General features: G+C 49.0%; 1 protein-coding gene across 1 annotated transcript; it reads left to right on the plus strand.

The window, feature by feature from the left end:
- The first annotated feature begins 3,620 nt into the window (after positions 1-3,620).
- On the plus strand, positions 3,621-11,616 carry LOC120408927 (toll-like receptor 5). Its single transcript, XM_039546086.1, has 2 exons — positions 3,621-3,777; positions 8,366-11,616. Exon 2 carries the CDS (start codon positions 8,374-8,376, stop codon positions 10,336-10,338), a length of 1,965 nt encoding a protein of 654 aa, XP_039402020.1. The 5' UTR covers positions 3,621-3,777; positions 8,366-8,373; the 3' UTR covers positions 10,339-11,616.
- Positions 11,617-15,203: the final 3,587 nt, after the last annotated feature.

Consider the following 15,203-nt stretch of genomic DNA (forward strand, 5'->3'; position numbering starts at 1 on the left):
TAGTTGTCCTGTCAAAGAAGGAAATTAGGTTGGTTTGGCATGATTTGTTCTTGACAAATCCACGTTGGCTATTCCTTATAACCTTATTATCCTCTAGGGGCTTACAAACTGATTGTCTAATAATTTGTGCCTGTATCTTTTTCTGGGTATCAAAGTTAGGCAGATTGAGCCTATAATTCCCCGGGCCCTCCATTTTCCCCTTTTGGCAGATGATAGGTGTTATCCCCAGTCCTCTGGGACCTCACCCATTCTCCCGGAGTTCTTGAAGATAACCACTACTGGTTTGCAGATTGCTTCAGCATGTTCCTTAACTACCCTGTGGTGCATTTAAGAAGGCCCTGCTGACTTGAATATATCTAACTTAGCTACATATTCTTTAACCTGTTCTTTCCCTATTCTGGAATGTGTTCTTCCTTCTCCCTTTTTCATAGTGACTGTATTAAGTATCTGGTCCCAACTAACCTTTTTAGTGAAGACTGAAACAAAAAAGGCATTAAACACTTCAGCCTTCTCTGTGTCAGCCATTATTTGCTCTCCCTCCCCATTAAGTAATGGCCCTGCACTTTCCTTTGTCTTTCTCTGACTTCTATTTTTGCAGGAAGGGAGATGCTGACCACAGTACGGTTGCCATGCATGAGGGAAAATGCCTGCAGTGACCATGTCCTGAAACCACAGGATTATCCCATCTTTGTTCTTCAGGGTGAGAGCAGTGGAGTGTCACTCTGTTTTTGTAACAGCACTGTGCGTGCACGGAAATTAAATCCACTTTTCATCCAGGTCAGAGGTAATTGCCTGGGGCAGATTCTACCAATAAATGGGATTGGTTTGTCATATCCTTCAGAAAGATACAAAGGGGTGGTTTACATTGGGAACTTACAGCTGTATAACTACATGGAGAGATGCAGCCATGCTGACCTAATCTCCCGTGTAGATGGCAGTAGGTCGATGGAAGAATTCTTCTGTCACTCTAGTGACTGCCTCTCGGGAGGTGATGGGAGAACGCAGGTCCTCTCTACACTGAAGTGCTACAGTGGTGAGGCTGTAGCTGTAATGGTTTAAGTGTAGACATACCCTAAGCCTCACTTGCACCTGCCTCTTGGGTGGGGCCTGGCAGCTGTTTATACAAAGACCACTCTCCCAGTGCCACCGGGGGGGGGGGGGGGGCAGGGTCTGTACAGCGGATTAAGGTGTGACACGGGTGAGAAGGCATACCAATGCTAGCTTCAGTCTAGAGTGTGCAGGTAACGACACCAGTGCAGGTGTGGCATCATAGACTTCAACACGGGCTAGCCACTCAGATGAGTAGCCATGGTCCCTGGCAGGCTTCTACTGGCATTGCCAGCCCATGCTGATGCCTGTGCCACCACATCATCATTGCTGTTGTTACCCGTGCTAGCTATATGAAAGCTGGAGGCATATGTCTACCCTTGCTACACTTACACCTTAATCAGTGGTGTACGTATATCCTGAGGTTCAGCTGCCTCTGGGGTGGGACACCGCAGCTGTTTATACAAAGACTGCTCACCACTTGCTGAAATGTACCTGCTTCTGGTGTAGAATGTAGCAAGCGTTAACACTGTGCCAAAGCATCAGTTTGGGACAGGGAGTAAAAGGGGAGGGACAACCCCCACCCCTGACCTAACTGGGACTATCAGGGGCGACTGATGACAGAACGGACCTAGGCTGGCATTTGGGTAGTGAGGTGCATTTAATGCTTCTGCGCTTGGGAAAAATGTCTTTAATCTGCATGAGGGGTTAGAACCGCAGCATTGTGTGTCTGCTGAAAAACTACAGCAGAGCAGCGGGCACCATTCCTACCAGCAGGGTATCCCGCCACACAGCACCCCAGTAGTATCAGCACTGCTGCTGAGGGGAGTGTGCCCCCTACCCTGCTCCAGGCAGCACAACGCCCCTTAATGCCACACTGGTGCCAGCACTGACTCTGAGGGGACAGTGCCCCCCTACTGAGCCCCCACCCCACTCCCAGTACTGCAGTGCCCCCTCGCAACACATGGCATCTGCACTGAGTCTAACGAGAGGGTGTTCACTGCAACCTACACCAATCCTGCAACACCTCTTCCCGGTCTCCCATCTAAACCCTGGTCAGGCTTAACTCTAGGGGGTAACAAGCTCACAGCAATCTAGCATTCGGCCCTTTACTACCCACCCCAATGGTAGCAAGAGCTTCTTGCTTAGAAGGGGCCTTTTCACAGCCACGTGGTGCTTCCTGCCTCCCTGACGCTGGGCCCCAATGCAGTCAGAACACCCCTGGTTTCATAACTTGGGCCGATCCTGTTTGCTTCAGAGGACGGCACGTGCCCCGTGACCTGGCACTAGTTCAGGCTGTGATGAAAGGGCCACAGTTAGGTAACACTCCCGAGCACCCTGTAGTTACCCGGGGTCCTGGGACACTCTGTGCGCAGAGAGTTTAACCCCTTGTGCCCTGCAGCGCCGCTCAGGGAGGCAGGGAAATTCCAGGGTTGGGCAAGCGAACATGCTCTGACACTGAGGTAAATCACAACCTGGGAAAATACCAGTTCAAGGAGGCAGTGGTGTGGGAGTTTGGTTCTCCCTGGCCAGGTTCTCTCCGGGCACGATTGAATTGTCAAGTGTCATCACAGAGCAGTGCCAGCTGCGGGTCTTGTCTCCTTTTCCTCCCTTCTAACATAGCGCCAAAATGTGGTCCTGGCTAGGGCCCCCGGTTACCAGTTCAGTGTTGGAGCAGCATTTACCATTGGCATTGCACTAGCTCCTACAGAGCCCCACTGAGATCGGGCTCCATTGGGCCAGGCACTGCACAGTCCTTCACTGAGAGTGGGGCCCCGTTGTAGCACAGACCCTGTAGCACTGCACAGACCCTGACTGAAATCAGAGCTCCATTGTGTGGAGTGCTGCACACACCCTGGTCAAGATTAGGGCCTGCATTGTGCCAGGTGCTTCACAGACCCTGACCGAGAGTGGGGCCCCTATTGTGCTGGGGGCTGCCTACGCTTGATCAAGATTGGGGCCCCATTGTGCCAGGTGCTGCACAGACACACAATAAGAGTCAGCCCCTACCCCAGGACAATCTAAATAGACAAGGCAGAGGAACAATTATTCTTCCCATTTCACAGATGGGAAACTGAGGCCCAGAGAGGTTCAGTGATCTGCCCACACACAGGGAGGGTGTGTCCAAGCCAGCAACAACCCAGGGATTCTCCAGCCTCACTCTTCAGGCTTGGAGCTGGTCACCAGCAGGAATGAAGAAGAAATCTGCCTCAGGGGCCAGGATTGCACAAGGTTTTGGTCTGAAGCATCCTAAGGTCATGAGATTCCCAGTCCAAGTGGCCAGCCTTTCTCATATTTACTGGTATAAGTAGGAGACTAGGAGTCAGGACCCCTGGGTTCTGTTCCAGCTCTGGGTGGGGAGTGATGCCTAGTGATTAGAGCAGCAGGACTGAGAGTAAGGCTGCGGCTCATTGACTCAAGAAGATGTAAGGCCACTCACACCAGCTTGTTAGGTTGACCCGCGACCGTTCACAGCCAAGGCCCGAGGAAGCAATAATTGCAGGAGGGGGCCAGGAGGGGAATTTCCCCCAACTTCCCATTTCGCAAGTTCCTGAACACCCGCTGAGTAAACAGCAGCTGAGGTAGGGGCCGGAGCCTTCTGGGAGCAGCTGTCGTCTTCCGTGGTGGGAGCTTAAATAAAGCCAGAGCAGACGGGTGGATGGCAGAGGGCACAGGTGGTGAACGTGGCTGCTCTGCGGTGTCTCCAGCACGAATCTTCGCTCCCTCAGGGTGAGTAGAGGGTCTGGTAGGGATCGGGGAGATGCTGGGTGGGAGGGGGAGTCCTGCAAAAGGATAGAGCAGGATGTCTGCAGTGCAAGCTTCCCGGCCAGCATGCCTGGGTGCTGCTTTTTGAGTATGGCTGCTAGAGGGGAGCACTGTCCCTGTGGCCCTCTACTGAGAGGAAGGGGCCAGTTATGGTCACCTGTTCCCTGGGAGCTGAGCTAAGCCGAGATTGGTCACGCTCATTTCTCATATGCTACTGGGCAGTTGTTGGTTACTGCCAGCAGTCACTGCCCTGGAGAGGAAATTCAGTGGTCTCCCCATTCCCTCAATGCACAGTGCCCTGTACCTGATCCCTGAGGTAGCCAGGATATGAGGACACTGATGGGAGGGAAAGGCATGCTCAGCTACCCTGGAGAGCCTCCTGGCTTTTCTTGTGCCTGCACCTTACAGCACAATAGAAATTGGTATTTCTAGAATAGAATTGCTAGAAGTCTAAATAATAAAATGGGTGAACTGGAGTGCCTCATATTAAATGAGGATATTGATATAACAGGCATCACAGAAACTTGGTGGAATGAGGATAATCAGTGGGATACAGTAATACCAGGGTACCAAATATATCAGAAGGACAGAACAGGTCATGCTGGTGGGGGAGTGGCATTATATGTGAAAGAAAATGTAGACTCAAATGAAGTAAAAATTGTAAATTAATCAAACTGTACCATAGAATCTCTATAGATAGAAATTCCATGCTCTATAGATAGAAATTCCATGCTCTAATAATAAGGGATATATTACCGACCACCTGACCAGGACGGTGATAGTGACTGTGAAATGCTCAGGGAGATTAGAGAGGCTATTAAAATAAAAAAATCAATAATAATAACGTGGGATTTAAATTATCCCCATATTGACTGGGTACATGTCACTTCAGGACGGGATGCAGAGATAAAGTTTCTTGACACCTTAAATGACTGCTTCTTGGAGCAGCTGGTCCTGGAATCCACCAGAGGAGAGGCAATTCTTGATTTAGTCCTAAGTGGAGCACAGGATCTGGTCCAAGAGGTGAATATAGCCAGACCGCTTGGTAATATTGACCATAATATAATTAAATTTAATATCCCTGTGGTGGGAAAAACACCACACCAGCCCAACACTGTAGCATTTCATTTCAGAAAGGGGAACTACACAAAAAATGAGGAGGTTAGTTAAACAGAAATTAAACGGTGCAGCACCAAAAGTGAAATCCCTGCAAGCTGCATGGAAACTTTTTAAAGACACCATAATAGAGGCTCAACTTAAATGTATACCCCAAATTAAAAAACACAGCAAGAGAACCAAAAAAGAGCTGCCGTGGCTAAACAACAAAGTAAAAGAATCAGTGAGAGGCAAAAAGGGCATCCTTCAAAAAGTAGAAGTTAAATCCTAGTGAGGAAAATAGAAAGGAGCATAAACACTGGCAAATGAAGTGTAAAAATACAATTAGGAAGGCCAAAAAAGAATTTGAGGAACAGTTAGCCAAAGACTCAGAAAGTAACAGCATTTTTTTTTAAGTACATCAGAAGCAAGAAGCCTGCTAAACAACCAGTGGGGTGGTTCGATCGAGGTGCTAAAGGAGCACTCAAGGACGATAAGGCCATTGCAGAGAAACTAAATGAATTCTCTGCATCGGTCTTCACGGCTGAGGATGTGAGGGAGATTCCCAAACCTGAGCCATTATTTTTAGGTGACAGATCTGAGGAACTGTCCCAGATTGAGGTGTCATTAAAGGAGGTTTTGGAACAAATTGATAAATTAAACAGCAATAAGTCACCAGGACCAGATGGTATTCACCCAAGAGTTCTGAAGGAACTCAAATGTAAAATTGCAGAACTACTAACTGTAGTCTGTAACCTATCATTTAAATCAGCTTCTGTACCAGATGACTGGAGGATAGCAAATGTGACTCCAATTTTTAAAAAAGGGCTCCAGAGGTGATCCCAGCAATTACAGGCTTGTAAGCCAGACTTCAGTACCAAGCAAACTGGTTGAAACTATAATAAAGAACAATATTGTCAGACATACAGATGAACATAATTTGTTAAGGAAGAGTCAACAAATTATGGTTTTAGTAAAGGGAAATCATGCCTCACCAATCTACTAGAATTCTTTGAGGGGGTCAACAAGCATGTGGACCAAGGGGATCCAGTGGATATAGTGTACTTAGATTTTCAGAATGCCTTTGACAAGGTCCCTCACCAAAGGCTCTTATGCAAAGTAAGCTGCCATGGCATAAGAGGGAAGGTGCACTCATCGATTGGTAACTGGTTAAAAGACAGGAAACAAAGGGTAGGTATAAAGGGTCAGTTTTCAGAATGGAGAGGGGTAAATAGTGGTGTCCCCCAGGGGTATGTACTGGGACAGTCCTATTCAACATATTAATAAATGATCTGGAAAAAGGGGTAAACAGTGAGATGGCAAAATTTGCAGATAATACAAAATTACTAAAGATAGTTGAGACCCAGGCAGACTGCAATGAGCTACAAAAGGATCTCTCAAAACTGGGTGACTGGGCAACAAAATGGCAGATGAAATTTAATATTGATAAATGCAAAGGTAATGCACATTGGAAAACATAATCCCAACTATACATATAAAATGATGGGGTCTAAATTAGCTGTTACCACTCAAGAGATCTTGGAGTCATATTGGATAGTTCTCTGAAAACATCCACTCAATGTGCAGCAGCAGTCAAAAAAGCAAACAGAATGCTGGGAATAATTAAGAAAGGGATAGATAATAGGACACAAAATATCATGTTGCCTCTATATAAATCCATGGTATGCCCACATCTTGAATACTGTGTGCAGATGTGGTTGCCCCATCGCAAAAAAGATATATTGGAATTGGAAAAGGTTCAGAAAAGGGCAACAAAAATGATCAGGGGTGTGGAACGGCTTCCATATGAGGAGAGATTAATAAGACTGGGACTTTTCAGCTTGGAAAAGAAATGGCTCAGGGGAAATATGATTGAGGTCTATACAGTCATGACTGGTGTAGAGAAAGTAGATAAGGAAGTGTTGTTTACTAGTACTTATAACAAAAGAACTAGGGGGGTCACCAAATGATATTAATAGGCAGAAGGTTTAAAACAAACAAAAGGAAGTATTTCTTCACACAACGCACAGTCAACCTGTGGAACTCCTTACCAGAGGATGTTGTGAAGGCCAAGACCATAATAGGGTTCAAAAAAGAACTAGATACATTCATGGAGGATAGGTCCATCAATGGCTGTTAGCCAGGATGGGCAGGGATGGTGTCACTAGCCTCTGTTTGCCAGAAGCTGGGCATGAGCGAAGGGGATGGATCTTGATGATTTTCTGTTCATTCCTTCTGGGGCACCTGGCACTGGCCACTGTCAGAAGACAGGATTCTGGGCTAGATGGACCTTTGGTCTGACCCAGTAGGGCCATTCTTATATTCTTATGTTCTTAAATTGGGAAAGAAAGAGAAGTCACCTGCTTGTGACCCCCAGATTAAGATCTCCTGCCCTGGAACCTGCTCAGGGCAGGGATCACAGACAGACCCCCTTCCACCTTAGTTATCTGTATCAAAGTAGTACCTAGGAGCCCCAGTCATGGTCCAGGGCCCCATTGTGCCCGGTGCTGTACAAACACCTCACTTGAGACCCTATCCAGCCCACAGAGTCCAGTTACTAGCCCCATAGCACCCGGGGTGGCCCTCTCTCTCCATATTTGACACAAGCCCAGGCTCTTAGTTAGAGGCAGAGCTGCTCAGAAAATGCCAAGGGTCTTTATTATTTTAATAAATTACAGCTCCTGTGGGAAGTTCTTGTTTCTGTGAGGAAAAAATTAAACGAAGAATGGGGGGGGGGGATTTTTTCCAGTTTTCCATTTAAAAATATTGTTTTTCAAAAACCAAAAATTATTACCCAAAAAACCACACTGAAGATGGAAAGTTGATTTTTAACCAAAAGATGAACAACTTTTAACCAAAATCAACATTATTTTACTGAAACATTTTTCAGTTTCCAGGGTTTTTAATCAGACAGGTGGAAATTTTTCCATGAAATGAAAATTTTCCACAAAGTACTCAGACCTGGACAAAAAGTCATGTTTTGTCAGAAAAAAAAATACGTGTTGACAGAGTCTTACCAGCTCTCATTTATGGAGATCCTTCTTGCTGTCCCAGGGAGAGGCAGAAGCCCACTATCTATGGGTTTTGTCTTGCAGCCCATCACAGTGGTGTCTGAGCACCTTCCAGCTAAAATCAATAGCAGTAGATCAGTCCCCTTTTAGGTATCTTGCTATCTCTGTATAACACCAGTCCTCTGGGTGGGTTGTTAGTAGTAGGAATCAAACCTGGGATCTCAAGCAGGAACCTCTACTGACTGGGCTAAGAGAGACAGCTTTATTATGCCTGTAGCAGCCTCATCAACCACTATATATCTCCCAGCCATCACTGTTGGGGGCTAGCATGCCACACAGAATGGGTGTGGGTTGTACCTGCACTTAGCACCACTAGCAGGCACAGTATAAATGTCCCATTACAGGAGTGGGTGCTGTGGAGTAACATCATTCTTATTCTTTGGCAGGTTCCACTATGCTCAGACACCTTTGGCTCCTAGCGCTCTGGTTGCTGGGCTCTAGTCCTGCCCTGGCTGAAGTTCAGAGCTGTCATGCCTCCAGGGTCCAGTCTTCAGTGGTCTCCAGCTGCCAAGCTCAACACCATGAGACACTGCCAGAAATTGACCCATCCACTGACATCCTTCTGCTGAATTTCAACCTCTTCTCCAACATCTCGGCCTCCTCCTTCCCCAGGCTGGAGAGGCTCAGAAAGCTGTCTCTGGGATGTCAGCTGGGGGGATCACTCTCCATTGGAGAAAGAGCCTTTGAGAAGGTGGCCAATATCACGTTCCTGGACCTCGGGGGCAACAGGAAGCTGAGCCTCCAACCCACGGCCTTGGCTGGCTTGCAGCAGCTCGAGGTGCTCCTGCTGGATGCCAATGGCCTTGATGAGACTGTGCTGGAGGGTGGCTACTTCCAGGATTTGGTGTCCCTCAAAAGGCTGGATCTCACAGGGAACCTGATAAAGAGGCTGAGACCTGATGCCTCTTTTCAAGGCTTGAAGCTGCTGGCTGTCCTCCAGCTCCGGCTTAACAGGATCAAGACAATCTGCGGGGAGGATCTGACCCACCTCGGGGGACGACACCTGTCCCTCCTAGATCTCTCATCCAACCTGCTGTCCTATAGGGACCCTTGGTACAACCACTCCTGCCCTAGTCCCTTCCGCAACATCACAGTGGAAACCCTGGATGTCTCCTCCAACCCATGGGATGTGGGTAGTGCTGAACGGTTCTTTAAGGTCATGGCAGGTGCCCAGATACGGAATCTGAAGTTGCAGCACTCGGGGGCCATTGGGAGAGGGTTCGGGTTCAATAACCTGCGGGGCCTCTCCGCCAGCACCTTCTCAGGACTCAGCCAGAGCAGGGTCCTCTCTTTCGACATGTCTCATGGCTTCCTCTCCAAGCTGGGGCCTTTGGTTTTCTCGGGTCTCCCTGAGCTGCGTGCACTGCGCCTAGCAGCCAATCAGATCCACGAGATCCGTGGGGAGGCCTTTGCTGGACTGCAGCACCTCTGGACCCTGGACCTCTCCCACAATCTGCTGGGGGAGCTGAATACGGAGGCTCTCCAGAGCCTAAGATCTTCCCTGCTGCTTCACCTCAACCTCAAGTCCAACCACATTGGGGCCATCCAGCACAATGCCCTGGAGGGACTGAGGACCCTGCGGACGCTGAATCTGCAGGACAATGCCCTCTCGCGTGTGCCGTCAGGGCGGCTCCCTGCCCTGGAGCACCTGCTGCTGGGCCAGAACCGGATCAAGGACACCTGGGGAATCGGGAAGCTTTCCACGAATCTGACCTTCCTCGACTTGTCTTCCAACCGCATGCAAGACCTGAGAGGGCTCTGGAATGAGCTGAAGGGCATCCCTGCCTTGCAGTTCCTGAACCTTTCACACAACCAGATCTCAAGGTGCTCTGAGCATCAGGACAGAGCCATGCCCAGGCTCAGCCAGCTCAGGGTGCTGGACCTTTCTGAGAACTCCCTGAATATCGTCTGGAATGCAGGGGGCTGTGTGGATGTCTTCCACCATCTAGACAGGCTGACATTCTTGAATCTCAGCAGAAACAACCTCCAGACCTTACCTGAGGGCCTCTTCCAGGGGCTGGTCTCTCTCCAGGCTCTGGACCTATCTGGGAACCTCATGGCCATGCTTCCTGATGGGCTGTTCCAGGACCTGCGCTCCCTGCAGATGCTAGGGCTGCAGGGTAACCCCTTGGTGACCCTGTCACCATCTGTTCTTCAGCCGCTCCAGGCACTAGCATTCCTAAATCTCCAGGAGGTCTCTCTGCTTTGCCACTGCAGCTTGCAGGACCTGGAGGATTGGCTGCAGTCTACCAACGTGACCCTGAGTGGTGGGAAGGAAGGGGTTACCTGTCTTGTGCCCACCCCTCCCTTCCCAGGAATGCCCCTCCTTTTCTTCATCCAAAGCAGCTGTGTTCAGTAGCACAGCCCACGCTGTGTCCAGCTTTCCCCAGCATAGGATCCCACCTGTGTGGCTTTAAAAGCTATTCCATATGCTGTGCGCTTGGCACTGAACTGTGATACTTATGCCATCACAGGCAGTGATGCCCAGTCACCTTCAGCTGTGAACCAGTTTCCCAAAGGCATAAGCATGGCCTGGACTAGGAGTCAAGGCATCTTGGTTTGACTCCTAGTTCTGGGAGTAGAGTCTAGTAGTTAGAGCAAGGGGCAGGAAGTAGGGTCTAGTGGTTAGAAGGATGGGGGTAGGGTGGGGGGTTCAGTTGTATTCTTGGTTCTGGGAGTGGGGTCTCATGTATCAGAATAGGGGGGCTCAGAGTCATGACTCCTGAGATCTATTTCCATTCTGTGGGGTCTAGTGGGTTGGAGGAGAGGGCTGGGAGTCAGGCTCCCTGGTTTCCAGCTCCAGGAGGAGGAAGGTCTAGTGGTTAAAGCAGGGGTGTTGGGAGTCAGGACTCCTGGGTTCTATTCACAGTCTTGCCCCTGGCTGTACAGCCCTGTACAACAATTCTCCTTTGCCCATCTTACAGTAGAGGCATTGGGAGATTTCATAAATCTCAGGGGTGTTATAAAGTGCTCAGTGTCATCACCTTTATTCTTCTAATGCCAGTATAATAGGGTTGAAATCCCTTACGGCTCCTGACATGGCAGGAACTATGCTTTCTCAACCCTGGAGATTATGGGTACACTGTGGGCATTAGGCAGGGTCTGATTAGCACAGATGCAGGTTAAATCACTAGCTACACTCCAGTCCCTGGAGTCTTGTCTTTCCTAGGGAACAAGGTGTGATTTTAACACATATCTGTTAACTAACATGGTGAAATCATAGTGCAGACCAGGTGAGATGCAGTTTTAACACGTTAGCTTGTCAAGGTAAACCCATATTAAACCTACAACCACTTTGTCTATACTAGGATTTTAACATGTGTTAAAAACACACCTTTTATCCTTACTTAGACCAAGAGATGCGCTCACCCAAGGGAGTGCTGACATTGTGTTACCGTAGTGCCTAGGGACCTTAGTCAGGTCCCCTTGGTGCTCGGTGCTCTACAAACACAGAACAAAAAGTCCCTGCCCCTACTTCAAAAATGACCCATAAGGCAGTGGGCTGGATAGTGACACAGGAAGCCTGGGTACCTAGTGCAGTGTGTCGTTTGCTGACACAGTGAGGCTGCGTGGTACTGGCAAAGGCCATGTTGGTGACGTTGGAACAGCAGCAGCGTATGCTGGCAAAAATACTATTGGCAAAACTTTCGAGAGTAGATGTGACCTTAGATTGCAAGCTCTTTGGGGCAGGGACCATCTTTCTGTTCTGCATGTGTACAGCACCTAGCACAATGTGGTACTGGTCCATGACTGGGACTCTAGATGTCATCACAATACACAACATAATAACAATGTATGTAGACATGGTTGGGGCTTGTGGACGGGAGCTGGGATTTCGTATGAGTGCTATTTCCTAAATGGTCTCTCTCAAATAGCAGTGTTGATTTTTTGTTGTTACCTTTGCCAATAAAACCTCAAATTCTTAAATGCAATTTTAAAAGAACACAACAGTCTGGTTTTATAGAACCCTGGAATATGTACCAGGGTTGCAGGGAGATCTACAAAGACATGGGAGTACAAGGGTTAAAGAAAGGAGAGGAAAATCAAATGGGGGGTGGGGGGAACCAGCAGGAGACAGTTTGTCTGTACAGGAGACCAGCTTTCTCCAGAGCTGCTCTGAAAGGTGGAACAAAATCCTCTGGGAAACAGGGACCATCCCAACCCTGCTTGACTTCCACTCCTAATGCCAGGCTCACTTCTCCGACCAGCCTTCTCTGACATAACCACAGAACAATGTGGCCATAGACACAACCCTACCTAAACAAACCACTGCACGCAGGATTCTCCCCCTCGGTAGAGGATAAGAGAAAGAATGGCCCCCCCGGGGCAGATGTTAGTCGTATTGCATAATGCAAAGATACTGCAGTGATGAGAGTGGAATAAGAGCCTGTACAGAACAGAAAACCTTCTCTCGCTGCTAAGAATAGGTTCCTCCTATTCAGCCCTGAATTTCTCTCTTGTCAATTTCAGCCACTTGCTCCCAGCTACACCCCTTGAACGCCCCTCAACAGCCCCCTGGTTTGTCTCAGCCTTTGTCCCTTTCCATGCCTCTCAGTCAGTTCCAATCCAAGCTTGGACATAGTTACCAATTTTTATTATTCTTAACTCCTGAGTCAGTCCCTCCAGCCATTTTTGGCCGTTCTTCTCTTAGAACACCTTCTGACCTGACATCATTCTCTGTGGCAGGAAGGGGACCCAGAAGTGAATAGAGTTCCTAGAGCCACATAGAAGGGCTGTCCCTGCCTTGCTTCAGGCCTATTTGGTCCCCCTGTATGCGATGAATCCCCAAAGGGGATCCATCTAGTAAACCAGAAGTCCTCCCCCTCCTCGGAGGGGAAGGACAAAAAAATCCAACATTGGGATCAACTCATTCCAAGGAACAACAAATGGGGGGTGTCAGGGGGAAGGGGAGGGGAAGGGGATGGGGTCTGCCTGGGTGAAAAGTGCCTCTGGAACTGGTGCCAGAGCATGGAAAGGACCAGCTGGTTAACAATCAGTGCCCTTCCCTCAAAGGGAAAGGCACTGGAGAAGCCCTGCCCAGTGCAACCTGTCAGACACTCTGGCCTCCAATTTTCCAGCGGGGCAGGATTGAGAGGTAAACAGCCAGATAGAGCAGCAGATCCGCACCCCCTGGATGCCCGGCTTCAGGACAGGAAACCTCTGGGAATGAGAGTTCCATGTGAGGTGTCTGCCTGGGGCCATCCAATCCCTGCTCGGTGCCCAGAAATAAAATCAGTATCCCAGCTGCAGCTAGGGTGACCAGATAGAAAGTGTGAAAAATCGAGATGGGGTAATAGGCACCTACATAAGAAAAAGCCCCAAATATCAGGACTGTCCCTATAAAATTGGGACATCTGATCACCCCAGCTGCAGCTCGGAAACTGCGTGTATTGTGAGTGAAACTGCTGTATGCTCTTTGGTGGGGGACCTCTCTTAGTGCAGTGCCTAGCACAATGGTCACTGAATGGGGCTCCTAGGAACTACTGCAATACAAATAACAACTGGAGAAAGAGGTTCAGGAGGGACGCGATTTAGTGTGGCACCAGGGTCTCAGGAACACAAGCCGGGGTCAGGCTGAGGCTACATGCGCACAAAGGTGAGAGCCTGGAAAGCACTGGCCACTCAGCAGGACTCATCACCGTCTGTTTCCTACACACACCGCTCTGTTGCTAGGTGTGATGCTGAAAGGTGCATCCCATGACAATCACAGCCCTAGTTCAAGCCATGGGCTGCCCCACTCAGCCTCCTTCACACTCAAGAGGAAGAGCAATTAACCCCCTCGATGTAGTAAAGACAGCTGCAAACGATGGGGGTGACCCCCAAAAGCAGTACTAAGGCTGTCTTCACTGCTAAAAAAGGGTGTGTTTCTACAGTGAGCTAGCTAACAGCTGGGGAATGAGATGGCAGAACACTCGCTTGGCACATGGCAGCTAGTGGGACAGATGCCCATTTGTTTTGTTTTATTTTTAGACGTGTTGGGATGACTCAGTGGCTCAAGGCACCAGGCTCAGGGTTTTGCTTTCCCTTGTCTTGGGTATTCAGGGTTGCTGTGTAGAAGCATGAGGCCAAACCTCACTCCTGACACGCCTCTTAAAAAAGAGTGATGTAGCCTAGGGCAGGGCTTCTCAAAGTGGTGGTGTGTGGACCGGTGCCGATCCGTGAGCCGTCGGCTGCCGGTCCGCGGTGAGTTTCCCCTCATAAGAGCGTCGAATAGGAAAATAATATGGCACTGGTCCCTGGCACATTGGAAAAAAAAATTGCCGGTCCCCCACATCAGATAGTTTGAGAAGCACTGGCCTAGGGAATAAGGGCATTGGCCAGGGGCTCAGGAGAGCTGCATTCACTTCCCAGTTCTGGTGCGTTATCTTAGGCAAGTTGTTTCCCTGCTCTGTGCCTCAGTTTCTCCATCTGTAAAATAAGAATGCTGATAGTTACTTGATAAGTTTATGAACAGGAGTATATGACAGTCAGAGGTCTCTGCAATAGCAGGGACTGAACTTGTTGATTCAGGCGGTCCCTGCCATCCCCGTGAATGTTAGTTGTTTTGCTGTAAAACGCTATGGGGACCAGGCTCTGTAACTTTCACTGTAATGCGGATAGGCGGGGTCACACCAGACTGGGGGGATGGTATTGCTACATTGACAAAAACTGGCTGTGCCTTGTGTCCACTAAGATTTTGCAGCAAGGCAGCAAATGCTCATTAGTTATCCCGCCGTAACACCCATCCTCTGACTGACAGTGAAGACATAGCCTAGACTCCACGGCAGGTCACAGCCAAGCCAGAGAGCTGACGGTTTTCCCTGATGGCAGACACATGGACTAGGAGATTGGGTTGCCTGTGTGTGCTGGAGGCAGGATGCCAGGAGAAGCAGTTGTGAGCATGACCCTGAGAGGAAGCAGAAAGGCACGGCTTCTTGGGCACAGAGCCCGCTGAAAAGGCAGACGTGGGGATTTCGCAGCGGGGAAACCACCTGCTGTTGTTGATTCCTACTCTGTTCAGGGCAACAGGACTTTGTGTGCATTCTTTGTGAATAGGTAAGTTTGCCCCAAAGAACAGACCTGGCTTGTATCATCAATTCCTCCTCTTAACAGAAACAACCCTGCAAGGCCCTAGATTCTAGCTAAACCACACAGGTCAAAGCAGTGACAACTTCCGGAAGCCTCTGCTAAAGAAGCCCCAAATTGCACCACCCTACTACCACATCCTACCCTTTGCAATCATGT

This window comes from Mauremys reevesii, linkage group 7 (genome assembly GCF_016161935.1).
Source record: "Mauremys reevesii isolate NIE-2019 linkage group 7, ASM1616193v1, whole genome shotgun sequence".
Lineage (NCBI taxonomy): Eukaryota > Metazoa > Chordata > Testudines > Geoemydidae > Mauremys > Mauremys reevesii.

Bases quoted from the DNA above. Each gene is read 5' to 3' on its own strand.
- LOC120408927 (XM_039546086.1), top strand. From the start codon at position 8,374: ATGCTCAGACACCTTTGGCTCCTAGCGCTCTGGTTGCTGGGCTCTAGT.